Source organism: Festucalex cinctus, chromosome 11 (assembly GCF_051991245.1).
Source record: "Festucalex cinctus isolate MCC-2025b chromosome 11, RoL_Fcin_1.0, whole genome shotgun sequence".
In the NCBI taxonomy this organism is placed as follows: domain Eukaryota; kingdom Metazoa; phylum Chordata; class Actinopteri; order Syngnathiformes; family Syngnathidae; genus Festucalex; species Festucalex cinctus.
This window is the reverse complement of record NC_135421.1, coordinates 23965285-23989771: the sequence shown is the minus strand read 5'-3', so window position 1 is coordinate 23989771 and position 24487 is coordinate 23965285. Positions and strand designations below refer to the sequence as shown.

The 24487-nt window shown below is 41.2% G+C and overlaps 1 protein-coding gene across 3 annotated transcripts in view; it reads right to left on the bottom strand.

Moving 5' to 3' along the window:
• The window catches only part of LOC144030235 (FERM, ARHGEF and pleckstrin domain-containing protein 1-like), a 47235-nt gene that overhangs the window by 13188 nt on the left and 9560 nt on the right, over positions 1-24487 (bottom strand). For 2 of the 3 annotated variants that reach the window (XM_077536357.1, XM_077536354.1), the window contains exons 3-14: positions 9244-9348; positions 9089-9131; positions 8903-8981; positions 8354-8451; positions 7981-8095; positions 6871-7018; positions 6709-6804; positions 6466-6629; positions 6282-6350; positions 6123-6198; positions 4803-5001; positions 568-755 (exon numbers count right to left, since the gene is read on the bottom strand). In XM_077536357.1, the coding sequence (XP_077392483.1) occupies positions 568-755; positions 4803-5001; positions 6123-6198; positions 6282-6350; positions 6466-6629; positions 6709-6804; positions 6871-7018; positions 7981-8095; positions 8354-8451; positions 8903-8981; positions 9089-9131; positions 9244-9348 (1380 nt within the window). The remainder of the gene's footprint in view (positions 1-567; positions 756-4802; positions 5002-6122; positions 6199-6281; positions 6351-6465; positions 6630-6708; positions 6805-6870; positions 7019-7980; positions 8096-8353; positions 8452-8902; positions 8982-9088; positions 9132-9243; positions 9349-24487) is intronic. The other variant, XM_077536356.1, reaches the window with a different exon arrangement.

The window sequence follows — 24487 nt, the reverse complement described above, 5'->3', positions numbered from 1 at the left end:
ACTATCAAAAATAAAATGGAAAAATGGAAGGGGAAAAAAAAAAATCTCATTCAAGGGGAAAGGCGACTTTGAATCAACATAAATTTTAAGTATTTTTAAAATTCCCAAGTTCAAGTTTCCAGGAAGAAAAATTCCAGAAATTAGGGATGGGCATGTACCAGAAAGTAGAAATTTGAAAAATAGCAATTTTTCATTCATTTCATGCAATTTTAAAGGAAAATGCTGTATTGGGACATATAAGTCTTTCTTTAAAATGATCTGTCATTGTTTCTTTCAGGGGGAAATTTTATGTATCAAAAGTACTAGTGGTATCAGTAAGTATTGGTGACTACTCAGGGATTGAGTACTCAAACTGGTCTGAAAAAAAAAAAAAAAAAAAAAAAAGTACTATCGAACATTATCATCGAATACCAGAAATGTATTGTAAATATTTTCCACCTATACTCTGTTGTCCATGTACTGTACATTGAAGTAACTCTAAATATCATATACAGTATCCGATTAATCAAGCAATTATCAATATGGCATGCGCAGTCTTCACAAATGGTTGGACTACCAGGCACAAACCTTCCGGCGCACCTCGTCTTCATCATCGGTACGAATGCTGCAGGCGTCGTTGAGGAGTGGGCTGGTGAGAGGCGAAGGCTGCCGGACGTCGGGACTGTGACTGCCCACCTCCAGGGCCGTCTGGCCGTTAAGCAGACCGTGCGAGTGGCCGGAGGAGGTGGACAGGTAGGGACTGTTTGTCAGCGCTCCTATTAATAACGAGAGAGAGAATAGTGAAACCTCAGCAATGGAAAAACGGCGGCTAAATGATTTGTTGCGGCTGTCTTGTGTTCACTCGCCTAATTGAATTGTATGAGCTGTAACCCGATATGGCTCGTCGAAAAAGAACAAGTGACAGTTATTGACGGAATCTATTTGAGGGAGCTTGGGAGCTTCTAAAAAAGATAGCTGAGGCATCTTGCCTTCGATAAGTGAAACCTCAGCAGTGACTCACTCTGTAGTCCAGACAGCACCGGCAGGCTGTGCAACAAAAACATACTGCAGGAAGACTACACTCATGGGACACAACATTAGGTACACCTGCACAAGCTAATGCGAGCCAATGTATCCAAAATTGTGCACAACTATGACAATATTGAATTTCTAAAACAATCTCATTTAAATGATCATTTTTATCTTTTAACTCATTCGCTCCCAGACATTTTCACAGAAGCAGTTCCGTTCGCTCCCGGCTGTTTTACTGGATTTTGACTGATTTTGCAAGGCCCACAGAATATTGTGTTCGATTGCTATAAAAGCATGGAACCTACCAAACGAAAGATTAAAGTCTCTTCTTTCATCAGGAAAAAAAGTATGTTTCTATCTGTTTCCGTTTTGCAGCAATTAGCATTAGAAGAGAGCTAAGTTTCATCAGTTTTCACAAATCTATTTAAAATTGTAAGTAATTTAGCTTTTTTTCTAGATGATCCTGGTTGATCTCCTTTGTTCTGCTGCCACCTGCTGGCCGTTTGTGTAATAACTACCATTTCTGTAACCGTTCTTTGCAGCTGAGAGGCTGCATCAAAGCCTTCTGTATGCTCTAGCATAAAACAAAACAAAAACAAAAAAACGTATAAATACGTCTTTGGGACACTTACAACATTAAAAAAAAATCGTATTTACATGTTATTGGGAGGAAATGAGTTAAAATGAAGCATTTTGCTACATTTCCTACTGGATCAGAACACCACAACAGAGAGCACAAAGACTAAACTTTGATTGGAGGTTTACTGCAAACACAACAGTGGGGAAATGGTAGAAACCACAAACCATGACAAACCTACAGAAGATAACAGCAACTTAAGTGTTACAGACGCCCTACAGTTATTAAGGGGAGGAACCGGTACTACAACACAACAGTTGAACGGAGATGTTTTTACGCAAAAAGACAATTCAGCAATCTGACTTCAAAAAAGCTATTTTTATTGACTTTCTTATAAACATGTGAGATTCATGCAAAAGACAAGCAACACATAAACACAACAGTGAAGGTTTGGAGGGAGTGCAGGAAAATAAAGGAGTGAATTCATGCAATAACCTTTAAGCCGGCGAAATATTTGGAATAACTTACAAACACATTCACATTAACAAAATGTGTTAAAAATTATCAGATGTTCAAAATACAGTACATGCCAAGAGCAGTGAAGCACAAAGCAAGTCCCCATAAACAGCACACTGCTCAAATCCTCTCTCGTGTACAGCTTGAGCGTGGAAAAAAAAAAAAAGATACACAACAGTTTCATGCAAGCAGACCAGTGCAATAGCAAGGTGAAAGAAAAAGGAAACCAAAAAGAAACAGGAGACACAACACAAGTCAACATGCAGACAGAAGCGTCCTTGAAGCAGGAAGATTACAAAAGATGGAAACAAAGTGCATTGTGTACCATGACGCTACTTAGTGTACCTTAAGATGTTTTGGTGAATACTCTATTCAAGTGCAAACAGTGAAGGGAAGTTTAAACTACTATTTCAGTCTGATCAGGCCACCACTGGTATCTCATGGAATATACACGTATATAATGAAGTACATTTGTCCAATCTAATGAGATCCCAAACAAGAGCTGAATACAAAAATGCTTGTCGCCATTTATAGCATACTGGAGCTTTCTTTGTAAATATATGGTGGAATCGAGTGTCCGCTAACTTTATGAAGCTCCCTTACGTTGTAAGCGTATTAAAAAAAAAAGGGCCCGACTTGTATCTCGTGCCTCGTCAGACCACGATTAAACGTGAACCCGTAAAAAAGCACAGTATACGTTTTTATATTGCACACATACACAATTAACATATTTGCCCCAAAGAAGGGTCACAACTGGGACACCAATCACCGTTGCTGTCCATTTTCTTCATTAACAAAGTAAATCATTGTGACATTATTGGTCTTGCAAGGTTCTAATTAACATTGCACAGTCACATGCTACCCAACACAAAAATCACATTACACAGTTAGTGCCTAATGAGCACAAGGCTAGGCTCACTTGAAAGATATCCAAAGATATATCGTTTTAGGGGTTTCTTTTCCCTATTTAAAGTCATAAGGCATATAGATAACCCCCACATTCAACAGGTCTTCAAACGTCATCTTAAGTCCGAGCGCAAATAAGAGTTTGTGCCAAAAGTCTCAATCACGCTAAATGTGAACACGGCACTTGTGATTTTCTGGGACGACTTTAAAAAGCATCTCTTATATACTACGGAGGACCAAAAACGCCTTAATAAATAAATAAATAAATAAATAAATGTAAAAATAAAAATGGATATAAACATATACACACATTCAATAATTAAATACAACAAATTAAATAGAAATGGAAATAAAAATGGCAATAAATAAATAAAACACAAAGAAAAAAACTGATAAAAAATAAAAATAAACAAAAATAATTGTGGAAATAAATACAAAAATAAATATATAAATACATTTAAATGTCAGTGAATAAATAAAAATGCTCTGCTCTCATAATCATTTATTTCAGGCTGCAGACGCCGTCAGCATGAAATGCGTCATGAAATCTTATTCAAATGAGCGGGCGGTCCATTTTTAATTAGATTTTATATATCCGTTTTTATTTTCACTTGTATTTATTTATTTATTTATTTATCATGGTGGCATTTTTGGTCCTCCATAATACAAAGGCTGGGAAAGGAAAATGTCTACAGCAGAGGTCTATAAAATAGTGGAACCTACAAAGCAAAACAATAAAAAAAAAAAAAATTTTTTTAAATAAATAAATAAATAAACCTCCAAGAGGTCAAAACTAACAGCAAGATAAGAGAATCATGTCTTTACTGGGAAAAAAAAACAAAAAAACCTTCAGACCTATTTAAAAAAAATAAATAAATAAATAAAAAATTAAAAAATGAACGCCATACCTCTACTGTTCTTTTAGACTAGCCTTTGATTATCTGAAAGCTATCGTCATCACTGAAGGTGTGGCACGCGTCGTCATCCGCCTCCTCATCCAGCTGGAGGCTACCGAAAGAAAACTTGTTTCTCGGTATGGGCGAAGTGGCCTCAGCCAGATCCCCAAACACAATCTGGCTGTTGCCATCCCCACTGTTGACCTCCATCTCAGACTCACTGGACTCCGAAGCACTCGTGTTACAGCCTTCGCTCATCTGAACTGCCCCGACATGCGTGACTCCGGCCTGGAGTTTACGTCCTGGACCGGCCTTAGTTCTGCCTGGGGGTGACAGCCCGTTGGCCAGCATGCGGCGCTCAAGAGCGGCCATTTGCTCGGCGTGAGACAGCACGGGTTGTGATTCTCGTAAGGAAGTCGGCGGATTTGGGTTGGCGTGAGAGCGGTGTTTGGTTTTGTGGGGTTTTCGAGAGCGATGGGAGCGGCTCGGGGTGGTTTCAGTGCTTGCGTAGCCATTTTGCTCAGCGTGACTAAGTGTCCCAGATGGACAGAAGGTGCCCATAACTGGACTGACGTTGACGTGATGGAGCACGACCGGGCTACCACAATTTTTATCTCTACTACGTTGCCTATGCATGGCGGGATCGTCCATCTCAGGAATCCTAACATGTGACAGTTTAGAAGCGCTAGAATGCTCCCTGTACTGCATACTACCCTGAAACTCATCGTGTTGTGCATGCACAGGCCCATTTATGCCTCTTGAGTCTGACCCATGCTGAAACGTAACCTGCCCTCGGTAGCTCTGAGTCCATACCGTGCGCCTGCCTAAATTATAGTCCCCATCTTTCTCAGAGCAAGTAGAAAAGCAGCCGCCTTTAGAGGCCCGAGAAGCTGAACCTGTTGCCAGTTGTTCTAGATGAGCCGGCCGAGTCGAGCCTCTCGTCTCCTCCTTCCCGGACGGCGACCTGTCCTCGTGGCCGCTGTTCTGGTGAGCCGGGCTCTCCGGTGCTTCGGGTGTTTCTTGCGAACTCACCAGCGCCGACTCCTTCCAGTGGTGCTGCGAAGGAGCGTCAACTCGGTCCCCAAGAGCAGCACTCTGGAGTGGAGAGTGAGTTCTATTATTGATGGTAAAAGCTTGAACAGTGGACCCACTAAATCTGGTCCATGCGATCTTTTGCGCCCTTACAAATTATTAAGTGCTTATTTTATATGGATTTTTACAGAATACAAGCAAATCTGAATTTAGAATTGTGGGCCTTATGTGTGCTACCCACATTGGGCTGAGGATCAAAACTGCCAAAATAAACACTAAATATATAAAAGTGAATATAAAAATTGATATAAAAATGTAATTCAAAAATTAAATACAAAAAAAAAAAAAAACACTTCAAAGTGAAAATAAATAATAGATACAAAGAAAATATCAATCAACAAATGAAAACGCTCTGCTTTCATATTTATTTATTTAATGCTGCAGACAATGTCAGCATGAAATGCCCAAGTAAATGTTATTAAAATGAGGGGGTGGTCTTAAGTGTGTCTTGGGTTGAAGTATTCGCTTTTTGGTTGATTGATATGCAAGTCTATGTCAGACTATCCATGCCACAGCAAGAGTTGAGAATGCACACAAAATATATATTTTTTTATCTGTTTTTTAAATTTTTGTATTTATTTTTACTTTTGTTTATTTATGCATTTACTGCATCTTTCTTTTTTATTTTTGCATTTACGGTATACTATTTTTTGAATTTATTTTTTAATTACATTTTTATATCCACATTTATTTATTTATTTATTTATTTATTTGGCAGTTTGGGTCCTCCATATGTAATATGCCTGGCAGCACTGCACTCTACAGGAAGAGATGCAACATAATGAACAGAAGAAGAGGATGCCTCTTTAGTGTAATACAGTTTGCCTAATATTCAATGTTCCCAGGGAGAGAGAATACATAAAGGTATATTTCTGTAATTTAACATCTTAGATCATTTCCATTAGCCTCGTGTCTATGTTGTTTTGCATATGTTAGCATCCAGCTAGCAGACATTAGATGAAATGATGTTTGGGTTTACATCAACAATGTGTTGCCTTTTAACTGATATATGATAGTCTCACAATTCTTGACATAGAGAGAGAGAATATAGGATAGTTTTCAAGAAGTGTGTGAATAAGTTCAAGTTTAGAACAAAAAGGATGGGTAAAATTGGTAAAACTTACTTCTTTTGGCACATTTTGGTAGCGTGGAGAAGGCAAAGGCGACAGGCGGCTGTTGTGCTGGACTCGACTGTGTTTCCTAGCAGACAGGATATCGAAGGTCAAAGTTACAGTAAAAGCAAACGCTTGCGCCCGGACCAAGCACGTCAAACCACTTATCACCTTTCAAACGGGAGCTTCTTAAACTCGGACTCCCTCACAAAGTCAATCACCTGCTTCTGCGTGCGGCCGCTGTGGAGACAAGCAGAGGCACCGAGAGAGGCCATTCAAAGGCGAGTAGAATTTACTGCGTTGACGCCATAACCGAGAGAGGAAGAGCAGCCCGGTAATGTGAGCTTTTTGTTACCTGAATCTGAAAGAGGAGCCTCGTGTGAACAGCATAGGTTTGGGCTTGGGTTTGGGTTCCTCAAAGAGCCGGAAGAAGGCGTGGTATTCCACACAGATCTTCCAAAAGACTTTACAACAGTCTCTGCTGGCCATCAGAAACTCCAGAGTGTCTTGATATGAACTCTGGAGAACACGCACACATCAAAATGCTTTGCAAAATTTGGCCTTTCTTAAACAATTTCCTTTCAACGCATACACTTACATTCCCATCAGCCCTGAGCTTGATGAGGAAACGTTTCCTCTTGAAGCTCAATTTCCGTACTTTAGACCAGTTGAAAGAGTTTATCTTCGTGTGTCCCTACAGAGATAAATCAAATCAAGTGAGCACGGGATCTGAAACGCCTCCGAATCTCGTCCAGCTCACCTGAAAGACCAGGACGCCCGTGTGTGCCACGGCAAGGCTTAAACGCGAGCCCTCGCGGTCTTTGGCCGGGTGCAGGCGAATCCCGTACATCTCCAGGCGGCGTGCCACTTCCAGCAACTGGAAGTCGGATTCGGCCGGTGTCTGACCTCTAACAACACAAAAATCCAACACGAATAAATAAGATAAGTCTGCCATCCAAACAATTATGACATTTTTTTGGGGAACATTTTCAGGGATTCTGGGGAGATGCACTTTTCAGTGACTTGAGTATTGTTGTATGTTGTTTGTGTGTTAAAATAACAGTTGTTCAACAGATTATAATTATACTAACATCATTGCTATTTCTTGTTAGCATGTTGATTGCATTTTTACTGTTAATGTCTCAGTTGTTGCCATCTACAACTTCTTAACTAGTCAACTATTGGCTCTCATGTTAGTGTCATATAGTGCTATTGTGTGAAGTACTTGTAAATAATGTCAGACCAATTAATTCAATTTCAGCATGCTATTTATCACTACTAAGTACAACAGTCTGAAGGCATCCAGATCAACTGTGTTTATGTACAATTTTGCGAGAAGTTGACAAGAAAGGAATAAGCAATTTTCTGAATTCTTATCAGCAAAGAAGCGTTCTTTCAGCATGCATTCCGTGATTAATGAGCGGCTTATCTTCCCGTAGCACCGCCGCTACGACAACCGCGGCTTTGGTTATCAACTAGGAAGGCCCCCGGGAGGGGGGAAAAAAAAGCAAGCAAAAGAAAGGAGTACATTAAAAAGGAGCTCCATTTGAGGACCAGAAATTCACCTGCAGTGAGGCCATCAGTTTTTGACTTGAATTTAAAAACCCACTGAAAAACGACCCTTGACTTCATAGACCATTCCAGAACCGACCTTAAAAATCTGAAGCGTTGCTAACAACAGCTGTGTTATTTGGTGCGTGAACACAGACAAATGGGTAGCTATAAAATGTCTCACTAAGACAACAGAAAACATACGGTATGACCAAATGATGAAATGGAAAAAGAAATCTCGTTAGTCTGTTAAAACTCGTAAATGTATCTGTGTTTTGCCAGTGACCTTAAAAGACAAAAAGGACAGCACAATTCTTACATATTCATCGAGTGGAACTCCATAATCTTGTCAATCAAGGGCATCTGATCAGGGATGTATTTATTATTGAGGAGGTGTGACCGGCACTGGCTCTCCTCAAAGTCGCCAATCTCAGCTGAAAAGTAAGAAATAACAAGCATAATAAGTGGAGGAAAAAAAATCAGTGGAAGCAATGTAAAAAGTAATGAAAAATTTGCTGCAGCTCATAAATGTCATGTTTCTGAAAAAGCAACATGAACAGGATGCCACTCAGACGTTGTTTTTCTGTCTGGCGATCATAGAGGCTGATATCCACATTAAAATGGAAATAAGCTTATTGTGAGACGATACTTTTCTTGAGTCAGAAAGCCGTAAGGAACCCTTCGGCACTCACACTGCATAATGTGGGAGACCATCAACGCGGCACTGGTGTCATTGCATGTCAGACGGCCAGTGGAAAGATCCTGTTTGATCTGGAGGGCAAACAGGTACCTGGAAAAGAACACAGATGGTTCCGTTTTGGATTGTTTTCAGGTACATGCACAGTCAAACAAAAACATTCATTGACGTAAGTTGGCTTCCAGTTGTTTGAAATTTTTAATCCAAGTGTTTCTTTACGATTTAAATATGAGACAACAATGATACATGTCTGAGACAGTATTGCACTGAGCTGCTCGGATGGGGGTACTGTTTTCCTATGTCCTTTGCCTGTGATGATTTCCACACTTTTCCACAAAAAGAAAATGTAAATCTTTCAGACACTGTGAGTCTGAAGGTTTTTGCAACTCTTATTTTTCCCCAAAAATATAGAACTACCTGCAGGGCATTCAGCGTTGAAGGTTCCACTTTACATACAGCTCTCAATTCTTTAAATAGCCATATTTCAAAGGAGCGCCAATTTAATGAGGCGAAGATAATATTAATAATGTGGAAGGAAACCCACCGAGTCAGCTCCTCCAGCAGCTGGGCATGGTCTGGAGGAAAATATTTCACAGCAAACCTCAACGTTGTGTGCTTCGGTCCTGTTAGGAACATATGAGGTATCAAAATAGAAATTGCCAGAACCTTGTCAGATTTGCACCTTAATGAAAACCTCCATGTTGGAACACGAAAAAAAAGAAATACTCACGTCTCAGCTGCTTGATAATAGGCTTGATAGGATCCAACCAAACCTATGAAGAAGATAACATCACCATGTAATTGGTCTTGTAGAGAGCGAGTTCCTGGCCTGATAAGACAGACGTTCCAATTATCCAGTTCACTTTATTTGTCCTTCTCGCTCACCGTCATCTTTTGATGGCTCTGAAACTCCAGGCCGAAGTAATCGCCCTCGATGAGATTCATGTGTGTGCACACCAGGTCGAATAACACCTTGCCTGAAGCTTTGACCTGTGGACAGAGCAGAAAAAAACATATTAAGGACAATGACATGATATTTTAGACTGTGATTTAAATAACCAATGTTCTTTCATTGAAAACATAGCAATAGCGCGGTAGCATTCACAGAAGCTACATTTTGCTAGCGACTGAATTGAACCTTTAAATATGTACCTGCTATATCCTAAGCCCACCTTAACAGTGCTGGGGAATTGTGCGGCGGGTATGGATTATTTAAAACACGCAACTGTGAACATAAATTGTCAACCCTCCTGTACCATGCCTGAACAATTCCATGCTACTTATGAAAAACAGCTAACGCTAGCTAGCACTAGTTAGCAAAATGTTTTTGGCTGTGACGGTTATTTTTTCAACAAAACCCAATTACTGTAAGTGTATTTAAATAATACAATTTTTAAAAATATAGGCCAATAGTTCTATAGATTTTTTTTAAGTACACAATGTTTAATGGGAGTATGAAAAATATGCTTTAATTGAACATCTTTTTAAGAGATTCAATTAAATTGTAGTAGTTTGATGTATTTTAGCTACATTTGTCATTTTGTTGTGGCTTAGCGACTAGCTACAATTCTCTGGTGAGTTGCCTTCAAGTCAGGTTTATTTATGCAGTCGCCCTGAATCACAAGAGTCTCGAAGGGCTTCACAAGCCCACAGTTTACCCAAATCAACAACATCCTTCAGTGTAGTTAAGCCAAATTTATAGAATAATACATTATCTTGTATCTCAGCCAACTAGATGTTCCAACACTGTTACTAGACTTAAGTGCCCTGCTGTAAACCCACAATACAAAAGGAACACCCAGAAACAAAGGAGAATTCCACTTTGGGGACAAGTCAAACCCCTGGAGGTTAATGACACCAAGCAGAGAACAAGTCCAAACTCCTCCATAACTCCACCCCATTCACAAAAGCGCCACTACAAGGCCAACTTCCCTGCCTATTGCTAAACAAGTGACCTGCAGTTTTATTACAAACTTTCCGTGTGGTTGCTTCCACTGTGATGGCGCACGAATACGGCGAATATGGACAGTAACACTTCTATGGCGGTGAGGTAAACACACCTCTCGTGGGACGCCGCAGCAGCATTTTGGATTGCCGGACACTGGTTGCTAACTCGTGACTGGTTTGCACAAGCACAGCATGAGTGAAGATCCCCCTGACTCGGCTAATGATCTACTTTTGTGTGAGGGAATGCAGAGTCTCCTCTAATTTTACACCTTGAGACAGACAGTTGCTAGAAAAAGAAAATCCCTTCTAACAGCTCAACGAAGTCTGATGTCTTGCGGGGATTGTGCTCTGTTCATTTTAATGCTCCATCAATTTAAAACAAGAGCTCCATCAGCTTAGTGTAAAAAGCTACACTTCCACGCCCAAATCTGTAATCTTCCCCTAAAACCCCTACGTTCCTCTCTGCCTTCACAAACCTCTCCACACCCTGTCGATAACACGGTGTACAAACAGAGAGAGCATTCTGCAGTGGAAACTGATGATTGTGTGGAATTGATCGCAGATTAATCATGTCTTGAATAAACAGAAAAAACAGACGAGCACTACTTGGCTGCATGGACTTTGTTGAGTCATTCTCAACTAATTGTGACCTGAAGAACAAGACGTACATCACACAGCGTTCCAATTAATTGTGAAACATTAAACATGCTTAATTTGAAACTGGCATAGAAACAAGCGTTCAAAGCTGATCTTTTCTTCCAATTTTTTTCATTAAATACAAACCATTTGTTTACAGAAACTATTTAAACTACAGAAAACCGCCATATGCAGGGTTCTCTATTTCCGAATTCACCTCGTTTTGTTTTTTTGCCCCCCATGGAAAATGGATTGATGGATTGGAACCAAACCTCGGCTATTCGCTTAAAAAATGTGCTCTTTCTGTAATTGAACTGAACGTAGTTATTAAGCCGACATTTCGTCGTCAACGTTATCATGTGTTGCCGGGGGTGCGGCATCCGCTCCACTTAGTAAGCACTTCGGAACAGCGACCGGCTCGCCCTACTGTTGCCCTACTATCGCTCTCCACCGCCAAGGGCGACAACCAGCTGCTACCATATGATGATAAGGACTGGAGGAGTATAGCCTAAACAGTCTCTTGGCAGAAATCTGTTGTGTTTCCAGACAGACTGCTGCAAGCAAAGTGTGTCGAAGAAATAATTATATGTCTGAGCAAAGGCTTGGGAAAGCACAACACAATGACTTTTTAACGCTGTGACTCGCAGATGTCAAAGAAGCGGTGGGCAAGTGGGCTACATGCGCATGAATCACTGGGCCAGCCACCTGCCATCACTCACTGTCAGGATGCCAGTGAGTGTCTGTAGTCTTAGTGCTTGCAGGTGTGCCACACACTGGCACGTCAGCACTTGTAGGCGGATTTATTCCCAACCAACCGGGCTTGTTTGACACAGTCTGTGGTAGAAATCAATTTAGGTGACTAATTGTCAGCAAGGCCTTCTCTGACGGTGACGGCTTAAATGTTATCATAAGCACAACATATACAATCTAAATTGGTTCCATGAGATTATTTGAATCTATTATCTTCAGTACGTAGCAGCAATTTTAGTTTTTTTCCATCTTATGCACATTTTTACATTTGGCCATCAAGTTTGAAATAAACTACAGACATCTGCTCGACAGTATGTGCGTAGTCATTGATGTCCCAGTTTTCATTTTGAGCAACTTAAATTTCAATATCAGAACACAAAAGGACCAGAGGTGAGAACAATCAAATTTAAACGGTGCTTTTGTCAGACTGAAGCACTCATATCCTGCCTTGTAAATCTGCTGTCACTAGAAAATAAAGCAGCATCTGAGCCGGGATGCGTGAGGCTGCGGGCCGATTAGATTTGGGGGGGGGGGGGGGGGGGGGGGGGGGGGGCTGATTAAATGCAGCTGTTGCACTTGGGAGACGGTGCAACCACTCCACACTGCAGCATTTGACATCGTCAGAGAGGGCTGCTTGGAAGAGTGCGTCACTCAGTGTGTGATGGCGGGCATGCCTGCACTAACACAGCATTCAGTCTCACGTCTAAATGCAGCAGTATTAATGGTATTGGCTATAAAGTTCTATGGGTGATTAAAAAATAAACTCCCTAGTAATAAATTACATATTTATCATGAATTTTTTTCCCTCAAATTTTGCTAGGTCTATAATGTATGGGAATTCAAATAACTGCATGTTATGGTATGACTTGCCAAGATTGTAGGTCCATTCACTCTTCACACGAATGCTACCTTTACCATCATGCAAGATCAAATCTCGCAAGTTATCAGTGCTTGGCAGAATGTTGAAGATTTGATTTGCTATTTTTGTTCATTAAGGGCTGAATGCTCACTTCCCCATCAGGTTTATCATGGGTCGCCATGGTCTGTACAGCCAGGAGATTCGACACACTTTGTGATTTGTTCTTTGGGTTTGAAAGTCTACTCTTCCAAGTCAAAAAATTTGGACCAACTTGAAGGCCGAACATTACAAGTTCCATCCCACAATTCTTGGTGAACTCAGTTGTTGTGATTCCTGTGCGGCTTGAGAAGTTGGTAGCGAATTCTGGTACACCCCTCATATCAAATTGTTATAAAAATCCATACATTAACGAACAAAAGGTAAAAACAGTGTGTGGAGGGATTACAGTAAATAAATGATTCATAAGTAAAGCTGGGCAGAGTGAATAACAAAAGGAGGTTTCATGCCAAACAAAAAATAATTTCCAACCACATACCTTTGCTTTACAACAGCTAGTTTAGCTTGATGCCGACAAACAATTCCAACGCCCCAGACTGGCTAACTAATGACATTGATGTTGCTGTGTCAAAACCCTTTAAGAAACAGATACTGTATATTTGAATGCAAACATTTGAGCAATGCATATAAACATGATACATCATAATACTCACGGGCACTTCGGGGTGCTGTTTTAAAAATAACATTACAATTGTATTTCATTTTTACTGAACACCCAAGTTAGCCTCCACATGCTTATTTGGTGAAGGGTGGGGAGCATGTAAGGGGTGTCAGGGCTCATTAGGTCTTGACATAAGGGTGCTGTTTCTGTTTACATGTGTATCACCACTTGAAATCATGCTCGCACCACTACACTGACCTCTGCATGCCCCCTCCCCAGTTGACAGAGGATGTCTAAACAAAGATGACAGCAATGTCTGCGCACACACGTCCATTTGGGCTCACACTGCAAGGCAAACAACAAGCAAAATAACTGACCCAAACACCCCCACCTTTACTAAGCTTATTCTAGCAAATAACCATGAAAGGTCAGGTATATCATACTGTATTTCCTGCTGCTTTGCTTTTCCCCTTCAGGAGATGTTGGCATGGTCCAGTTCACCCATGATGTGCCAGCCCTGGCAGGGATTTCCCCAAAGATACCCCCCCCCCCCCCCCCCCCCCCAATACTACAAGGGTGTGTGTGTGGCAGGGGTGGTAAACACACTGCCAATGCCCGTAGGCTTCAGGGGGAACAAAGAGAAGCTTGTCACAGGGCACTACAGGAGTAAATGATGGCATTTGAGCCAGCTGCTTAGCCATTGTCAGACAGAGTATAGGCTGGGATTTAAAAACCGGACTTGAAATTGTGTTTCCAACATTTGGGTGGCCTTTCTGGCTTGGTTCTAATTGAAGGAATAACGGCATATCCGTCACACAGTGGGTGGCTTGGACCAGTGAGGAGCATCATAAGAGGCTGAAGGTCTAGGATGACAGTGATTTAAAGACAGGGATGTGAATTGGCGGGGTGCAGCAGGAGTAAAAACGTTGAGGATGCAGTGCCACCACCGGCGCCGCAAACGATTCTGGATACGATTGAATGAACCGTCGTGTTTGCACTCGCAGGGTTGGGCTCAGATTACAGAAGAGCTTCCAGTAGCAGGAAGATTCATTCCCACACCGTAGTGCTTTTATAGGAAACATATGTGAAACCTACACGAACTTCCTGCCTCCATTTCCCATGGGCTCAGCGGTAGCCCGGTTATTTACCGTATCATATAAGCGGCATCTCCGCACAGTGGTGTCCTGGCCTGTGCTGTATGAATGGATGTGCAGGCCTAGGTATACTCACACGGTAAGGGAGGAGTAGGACAGAGAGGTCAGTGGCAGTGAGAGCTCATTGCGATTCAGGTCATGCTCGGCCGAGGTTCCCCGGGTGGCTTGACTACAAGCAGCAAGCCGACAGGCGGAGAATGGAGGGGTGCAAACCTGCTGATAATCACACACTCTCTCTCTCCCGGCACGTATGGACGCCCGGTCATATATGTTTGTGGTGTGCGCTCTCGACATCGACAGCGTTACAACACGTATCCTAATGGGAAGGCAAAACTGGGCCGATGGGAGAGTATCCAAATGAGGACATTGCTTGGAAAACCATCTAACTGAGCTGCACAGGAAAAATATTGAAGAAATAACGGCGACTGGGTTGCCACAGCTGTCAAGAATCATCCCGTCACGGGAGTGCTGCCTTAAGGTCCCGAGAGGACAACCGTGAAAATAAAGTCCCAGGGATTCAATAGGGGGGTTTTGCCACCATCCTCAACGACCACCACCAGCTTACGAAGATCCTTAAACTGCTACAAACATATTGATTTTGCTTGAAGAATTATAATCAAGTGAGCATTCTGTAGTATCCTTTGAGCTTAAATAATAGGCCAGAGCTTTGTGCAGGGACCTCCCGCTGTTGGCTATAGCGTCATAGATCAGGGAGATCCAACAGTTGTGGGTGTGCATATGTACTGACTGACTGGCTGCTCAAGTAGAAAGGAAAGGGAGGCTCTTTGGTATGCTCACCAAAAAAAAAGCTGTGCACTGATGTGAGAAGCCACTAAATGTTTTCATTGCTGAGGTTAACTGTGCCTAACTCATTAGCGTAAGCATGAGGGCAGAAGGAGTTTTTAAGGCGGCTGGAACGACCAAAACAATTGACCTCTCTCTTTCATCTGCCCGAATCCTTTTTCAGAATGCGGCAAATTCTGTACCCCCTGCTGTTTGGTCACCGCAGCGAACCCCATCCCTGCAAGGGATTAACATCACTCACAGGGTGGATGCTTCACTTCGCATTTAGGAACAGTAAATAAAGGCAGACTGGGCGAGTGAATGAAATGTGGTAAACGTACATGTGGCATTCGCGGGGTTTGCCGAATTTTGAAGATCAAGACCGCACAGACAATTCCGATGGGACTATTCAAAACTGTTGGGTTAAAAGCAACCCAAATTGCGTGAAGTAGCTAACACAGTGTTGGGTCAATAAGGGACTGAGCCAATGATTACTTATACCCAATGCATTGGGTTGAGAATTTGACCCAGCACATTGGGTCAAGATCCCGAGGTAAAAACTACCTGATGAGTAAACGTGACCAAGAAATGGGTTACCAGGTTATCTGTATCGCGGTGGTGAAAAGGAATATACATTTTGATACCAAAGAAGAAGAAGAAGAAGAAGAAGAACAAGAAGAACAAGAAGAACAAGAAGAACAAGAAGAAGAAGAATACACAACAAAACTGTCCAAAATGCCAACCAGCTTCAACTGTCCACCCAAATACAATCTTCAATCTGATCTGCTGAGTCACCCTTGGGTAAAAGTCACCCAATCTGCTCAAATAAAATACAATTCAAAGAAGAACAAAGAATCGATTAATTGATCGTTAATTTCCCCATTGTAAAATAAGGAAATGCATTTAAATGCCCAATTTAAATGGCTTCATTAAACCTTCTTTGATTAAAACTCCTAGAAATAAAAGCGACTTGATGAGAACCGTGTGTGAAGATGAAGTTCGGAATACAGATGAAAAATAGAAGTGTGAGAATAATGGCAATCAACGGGCTAATCACGAGATTAATTGAGTGGAAAGGAGCGACAAGCACCTCAAGGTCAGGGACAAGGAGGCGTGATGAGTTTGAAACAAGCCACACACACAAAAAAGTTTTCTCCCTCAAAAACCTGCCTGACCTTCAAATACTAACGCAATATTTTGAGACCAATTAAAACAAAACTCTAGCTAGCCTTGGCAGAGAGCGCTGCCTGCTACTGAATTAATAAAAGTCTCCTTCAGCTGTTTTACTGCTAACTAGCTACATCCACCTGTTCCAACAAGGGGATGGATGAGACGATTGAAGCTCGAACAATCAGATTCTCTGTTGCGGCTTTCCCTGTTGCATGTTCCTGCTTTTAACCTTAATCTCCACCAGTAATAAATAATGACAGTGGCACATGCTGCTCTCCAGGAGAGGCCAATCAGTTGGCCTCTTCGAGATTAGCCTTAAACGATTTAGCCTTGCAGAGTGGCAAATCCAGAGGCTCTCTGGCCTGTGATGCACTCTCTGGAGTTACTGTAACGTTGCGAAGTGCTCGTGAGCTGACACATTGAACTGGATCACAAATGTAGGGTAAAGAAGTAGCAGAATCTGTAGCTACGAAGCTTTCACATTTGACAACAGGAATGCAAAAAAAAACTACAAAGCAAACTGAATTTAACTTCCAGGTTTGGTAGAAACATGGATTAACTCTCACTTGGAGGCCAAACATCAATAAGATCCTATGCAACATTTTAATCTGTTTAGGATTAGCCTCTATCAGTTTACCATCAAGAGGGGGAGAGCATGCTTGGGGTGACCAGACATCCAGATTTGAGAGCGGCAGTCCCATTTTGAGTGGTGGATTTCGCCAACCCAAATGTTTTGTCCCACTATTACGCAGGTTCTGTCCCAACATCCCGCGTTTTTTTTTTTTGCTATTTGTACGCTATGTAAATTACACAGTTGTCACAGCGATTCATACAATAAACCAATTATAAGGGAATGTAACTCTTAAATTCCTTCATATTTACTTTCACATTCTCATCTGTATCTAATCACTAGCAAGCGTGTTATCATATACCAGAAATACTACTACTACTACTACTACTACTACTATTAGTACTAATACTACTTCCTGCAGTGTCCATAATGGAAAATGTAGTTCTACTAGCCTAATAAAGCTGTTTCTGACCAGACAGTCAAGGCAAGCTTTTCTTGCGGCATATTTCCACTGTTACAATGCGGGAGTGGCACACGGTAAATGGCACAACCAGCTTCCAATAGCTGCCGGGACCAAGCAAAAAAGTGTTGGATAATGGTGAGTGTATTAACTTGTTTATACACTGTTGAACAAGAGAGCATTTAGCATTAGCTAAAGTAATAAGTAATTCCTATAATTCACATTGACAATTTCCCAAAAGGAATAATTCCTAAACTTCCTATGGGAATTCACTTTCCAGAAATTTTCTACCACTTTGCAACCAAAAACGACGAACACAGGGAAAATATGAAAACTCAGACAGACCAGAAAGGGAGATTGGTGGCAGGCTAACCAAAACGCCACATTGCTATCCATGTAAATATATGTGATTTTAGTTGCTTTTACATTGCTCAATACCTCAGATGACTTGCCAAAGTCAGAGTAAAATGTTAAGATGAAACGATGAGCAGCCTTATGGCAGCCTTGTTGCCTGGCAACAGCATTGGCTAGGTGTAGACAGGGAATGAAAATGTGTGGTGAGCACATGTGTCAGCCTCATGGAGGCCCTGCAGAAGCGGTTATCATCTGTAAATCATAAACTTTTGGACAATGTTTTTTTTTACATCTACTGGGTGAAATCAGACATTATGAAACTGACTATTTGGGATATTTTTTTCGGAGCAAATCACTACTGACACAAAGAGCACTTGTTGGTCAAAGACCTACATTGAAAAAGTATGGGCTGAGGCCACCCCGTGCTGAGAGGATAAGGCTAATTTTCCACAGAAGTGGCGGGACTTCACATTACATTGCTGTCGATGGGAAATGGTGACGGCAAATGTAAGGCCAGCAGCTGTTGCTGCATGTCGGAAGGCCGCCACTTCCTGGAAGGATTTCGGTCCTGGTGATGACAACATTTCTCCACTGAAACAGCAAGACCCCACTGTCACCATAGCAACGTTGAAAGAATTGTGGCTCCTAATAAATGAGGGGGAACAAATTTGAACTCATTTGGAGCGACAGGAAATGTGCTTAATTTGACCTAATATTCTTCTGAGTAAAATGCCTCTGTTGTATTTATTCCTGGGCGTTGGGTGCAATTTGTATCCCTGCGTGACATAATGATGCAATTACTGTGACCACATGCATGGATTTTGGAGGATAAAGTACAAAGGATGCTTAGACCACATCCTATTTTGAGTATTCTCAGGCACAAAATCACTGGCTGAGAGGTTAAGCCGACTAGCTGGGCTATGATAGCGCTACAAGCACGCACAGCGGACGCATGCTTGGCCACGCTGAGGTTTAGGGTTACTCTCAGGAAGAAGCAATCCTCCTGACTAATTCAACAACGGATCAACAATAGATGAAGCAGGGCGACAAGTGTCTCTGCTTTGAAGAAGTGCAACCTGAAGTGTTTCGCTTTGGACGCAAATGGATTTCAGTCTCGTGAAGCTGGATCACTTTTAAAACCCGGTCTCCTTGGTAACGCAACAGTATGCAGCATTGGTTGGCTTGTGGTGATTTGATTGTATTCATTTTTTAAAAATTCTTTTGTTATTGAAAAAAGGAAAGTGGAGTGTGTCGTTTCCCTGTTTCATGTCGTACAATTCCTTTCAATAAAATATATTTGCAAAAAAATAAAAATAAAAAATTCCAGTTAATCCAATCATTTATGAAAAATGTATACTGTATTGAATGTTTATCAGCATTTCATTAATAAATTTTTGACCATAAAAAAAAAAGAAGGAAATTATACACGGATTATCGCTACAAGTGGTCCCTATACCGTATTGTACTGAACAATTTGATATTGTACAGGATCATTAAAGCTCAAGGTAGCTGACATCACCATTTTCTTCCTGGGGCACTCAATTGTGCCTTAATATCTTCGAAATACAATTACTTAATCAAACCCACTCAACCAATTAACCGATTATTATGCCCATCCCCAGTAGAAATGCATTTAAAGTTGCATTTTAGACATTGTATTTGAGTGGACTGCTTCAAGAGGAAATGTAATGCAGTATAAAAGTATGTTCTTAAATAACCACTGGCCATCATTATCTGTCCCCACGGAGCCATGCAGGTGCACTGAGCATCCATAACAGTCAAAACAGTCCTGTAAATAATTCATAGCTAAATGACTGCTTCCTTTATGATCTGACTTGTATCAGCCACACCTGCAAGAGATCCAATAAAAGGGCTGGGCCAAAGATTTTGCCTTCACAAATACGATAATGGTCAGCATTGATTAAGGCTGCTAATTAAACAATGTGTTTATTATTTTACTAGAAATAATCATGTACAGGAGTTTATCATTACAATGGATGGTGCATAAGTGGACTTCCTGTTCTTAGTGTTAACTATGTTAACGACTGTAATTGAAGTAGATAAACTCATATGTATGTATGTATGTATGTATGGTTTATTTGCCTCTTTTATTTTTTTTTGGTAGTGTAAACGAAAATATTTATGATTTATTATTTGTAATACAGATTAATCAATTGCTTGTGTGTGTTAAAAAAATAAATGGGGTGAGAAATAATCACATTATTATATCACCATTGCAATATTGAGGGGGAAAATTATCACAATCAGATTACATTTCTAAATTGCTCATCCCTTATTCCAACCCTACACGAATTCTTCAGAAAGTTTCCAACTGGTATGCAAAAAAACAACAACAACGTGCTCTTCTTAATTGCAGGCGCATGTTTCACGTTAAATTGTGCAGTATAATCACCACTCTTATGTTGTAGTCATTTGAGTGTGGTTTCACTAATCAAATGCATGTGAGATACTGTTACAAGTTTCGACATTCGGGACCGCAGTAACGTCAGCAAAACTTTAGTTTGGATTTTGATCAAATGACTCCTAAAATAAATCATAAAAATACAAATCTGCACTCAAGTGTTGAATGGTCGAGCAGGGGTGTGTAAATTAAACAGGCAGCTCGACTGCTCTTAGGCTCACAGACACGACACTCCGATTGGACAAATCCGCTAAGATCTATTAAGGATCATTGCCCGGATGCCCCCGATTGACCGTGCTTTGATTCTTTGAGCTGGACTTCCTCATTTTAGCATTCAACAGTTGGATGAGGGCAGCTTAAAGACTGCCAAAGAGGTTTGATTGACAAAAAAAAAAAAAAAAAAAGTAGAGAGAATCTGAGCTTAGCTGCACTCTTGCTGCAGGACAGAAGAAACCACTACTTGGCTATCCTGTGAGGTGCGCTACACAACCGTTCGCACTGTAATACCGCAGCTGCAGCTACCGGTTTTCTTTATTTGTCACATTCAGGAAAAACAATCACTATTGTGTGTGTGAGGTTTTACCTCGCCTCAAAATTTTCCTCATCCACCTTCCCACTCACATGTAGCCTTCATTTTTCCCCGAGAGAGCCCCAGATTCAATTCCAGCAAAGCCCATGGCAGGACTCAGGTGTCCAGGTAAAGAAATGAAAGAATTTCTGATACATGTCAATAAAATACATTTGGGGATTACCGCAGACTGACAGCATTTCAGTTTTGATCACGGCTTAAAGAAACAATGTGTCATGACCTTAAAATAACAGCTTGAGTGGATGGTGCGCTGGCTTCTAATAAGGAAAAGTGCAAACTTGTGTCATTGCCATGGCAACCAAGGACGACGGGCTGTTGCGGTTGGTGGATCAGTCAGAACTATCATGCTTTGTCGCACACTAAAATGAGCCCATAAGGTGTTGAAAATGCGACAGTTTGACTTAAGAGTTTAATTTCTTCTATAACCAAGCTTGTAAGTCAATTTAATTGTATTTCCTTGATGGCGTTTCTGAAGCTAGCATGTCATTTACATTTTAGCTTGCAACACAAACAAAAAATTAGTGAAATGACAGCTTTTAACTTGAAAAACTTGTAAGTTGGGTAACACAGAACTTGTCCTCACATTCACCTATTGACCCGGAGAGTACATTGGCGCATTGTGGCAGCTGCTTCAACCTACAGATTATTATTTTTTTTTTTAACAGTTTTTAAGTTTAAAATGGCTTACTTTGACCACCTCACCCTATCCTGGCCAACGGTAGAACCCAAGGTGGGTTTTTGCGCATTTTTATCAAATAAATCCATCATGTTTCTTTTGTACTAGCGTCATCCTAGCTACCGCTAAGCTAGCGGGAGAGTTCGTCACTAAACAAGATGGCAAACTCCCTTCGTTTGTTGCTCTGGCGAGAGAAACCAAGAGCAAAGTAGACAAATGCGTTGATAGACTGTCGAAATGGGCTTTAATTGACTGACTTCTTCATAGTTGAATGCTCATTAGCTAGCTAAATATTTCTATACACGTGTCCTGCAACCAGGGACTTATGTACAGCCCTAGTCCTTACTGTAGCTTTAAACAAGCAGAAAATGTCATGCGTGTCTAACAAGTAACGACATTTCCAGAATACAAGGACAAGAAAGGTGCAGTCAGTGCTCCCGGGTACAACAGGCACTACAAGATCAGAATAATGTTGCACTGTTCAGTTCAGACGTGTTAATTATCAACCTGAATCTCAATGAGAAATTCATAATTTATTAAAGGGGGTCGTGCCGCGGCTCACGTCCAATCCCAGAAGGCTTTTAGCCTTTATATGAGAGCAGGACAAGATCACAGACAACTGGGGCCGGGAGGAGTCAGCCACACCCGCCAAATACGACCCCGCTGCTACCGAGTCTAATGGCAGACCGTTCCGCAGTTGAAGAGCTTAATGAACGGATCAGAGAGATTCCTCAAAGGCGAAGAAGGTTCAATGGAATAATGCATGAACGGGTTGGGGAAAAATGTCATGGCATCCACTTTGGCGCATGTCACAATGGGGGTTTCTTGGTAAACATAAGCCCGTAGAGTCAACTGGATCATAAAGGATGTTCCACAAAAGGTACAGCCATGCATGGTTACCATAGGAACAACATGAGAGATTTATAATACTCGGCAGGCCGCCCCCAAAGCGTGCACAGTATACAAAACAAACGTGCTATAGAAATGTTTCATTAGTGCCTGGGTGCTCTTTAAATACTCTGCTTTAAAGGCCAAATCATTGAGTTTTTTCCCACACCACTTTACACGGTGTTGCAAACAATTTTTTATGGTTTTAAAGCATATTGCTGGTAATATTTGTTGACTAGTTCAATTTTTGTGATGCTCCTTATTAAACTAAAACAAACCTGCATATGAAAACAGCTTGGTATGAATGTGATTGCACTCCTAATAATAAGTAACACAGCAATTTGTTTCGATATCAGTTGATGCATTTGTCTGTTCATTAAATGAGCTACTCTCTGAGTATTAAAATCACGTATCGTGATTAATCTCCACACCACCTATAGCAATTGTTCCCAACATTCCAGCATCTTAGTATTCTCATCAGCCATCACTCTATTCCCACACTCACTCATCTTCAGTGGCTCCTGCCCTGTGCGACGGAATTACACTGCCAGGATATGAGGGAGGGCAAGATAAGCCGGCTCCCCCGAGTGCAGAATGTCAATTTCCAGCTATGAGAAAAAGGCAAGCATGACTTTATAGATCATGTGAGTAAAGTGTTTTTCCATACTTTTTACAGTTGTGTCAAATGTGGGAGTTACATTTGTAAGGTGGCTTTTTGTTGAGCTTTAGCTATAGTATATATTCAGAATCAAGTATTTAAGTTATAGGATACAAACAGATTTGATATTATTAAACAACAATACCACAACAAAATATGCATATGATGTGCAAGGATTACTTTTGCCCACCTGGGGTTCCCATTCTTACATTCTATACATTGTAGCAACCATGACTTTAAAAGCATAACGATGAAAGGCGGGGCTTCTTGCCCTGGTGAGTGATGTGGGAGTCAGCAAATGAAAGCGTACAGTTGTGAACTCATCTTAGTGGCTGGCTAATCGTTAGCCAGTCTGCGTGTTGAGTACCTTGGCAACGTGTAAGTAGAATGTGCTTATTACGTGTTTATTTAGTTTTTTTATTTTTATTGCAAATAGTTAATAGGAAGAGTCTATTTTGATGATTTTTGAACTACTAAATTGGAAGTGGCCAGTCACTTATTGTGAAAGACTGGAAATGGAACTATAGACTATGGAACCTGGAATCCATTTTCAGAAGCAGACTATGGATATAACTCATTCATATTTTCACACACACACACACACACACACACACACACACACACACACACACACACACACACACACACACACACACACACACACATACATTATTTCATAGGATGCAAAAAACATAGATAATAGATGTCAGAAAAGCCTCACTCTAATACAAAAGCCATCATCTATAAACAGCTGCCATTGTGACACATTATACAGTACAAGGTGGAAATTGCGGAGAATATGATAGCATTTCAGTCGCACGTTCCAGGGGACATACGTAGTCACGGCGATGACAGCTGACAGCAGTGCCTTCAATAAAAGTGACACCGGAGACGAGTCCTGTTATGGAATCTGTTATCCTTAATTGTTGTGTGGCCGGGTATCCCCATGCTAGCACATCGAGTCTCTGCGTGGAACCCCCATCACCCCAATGCACATCCCTCAGCCCCCACCACCACGACTACTTGCATATCAGTGGAAGACTCTCTCGACTGACGCTCCTCACCCACCTCTGTTGTAGCCATGGCAACCCACACACAGGCCGCCTGATTCCGTGTAACCTTTCAAAGATTCAGCTTGCATTTAATTGTGATATACTGTATGCTCACAGAGGGACTCTAAAGCCATTCACAGAATGTTACTGACTGTGTTTCTAAAAAAAAAAAAAAAAAAAAGAATAAGACAACGGCTTAAAAGCAGCGAGAAGCTGTCCTGCTGGGAAAAGAACAGGAGCAAGAAACATCTATTTTAAGACTCCCCAAAGTGTGAACAAATAAAAAATATATATATTCAGTGAATAGATGGATGTGGAAACGATACCTGGGTAAGTGGCAATTCCCAGCATTATTGCCGTATCAAAATTCTCTTGATGTCTCCCTGATGGGGATGCAATCATTTTGTTGGTTGACATGGGGGTTGGGGGTGGGTGGGGGATGTAATAAAAGGGAGGCCATTTATCAGTACACTTGCACCGTTCCTTCATTTGCATTCCTCAT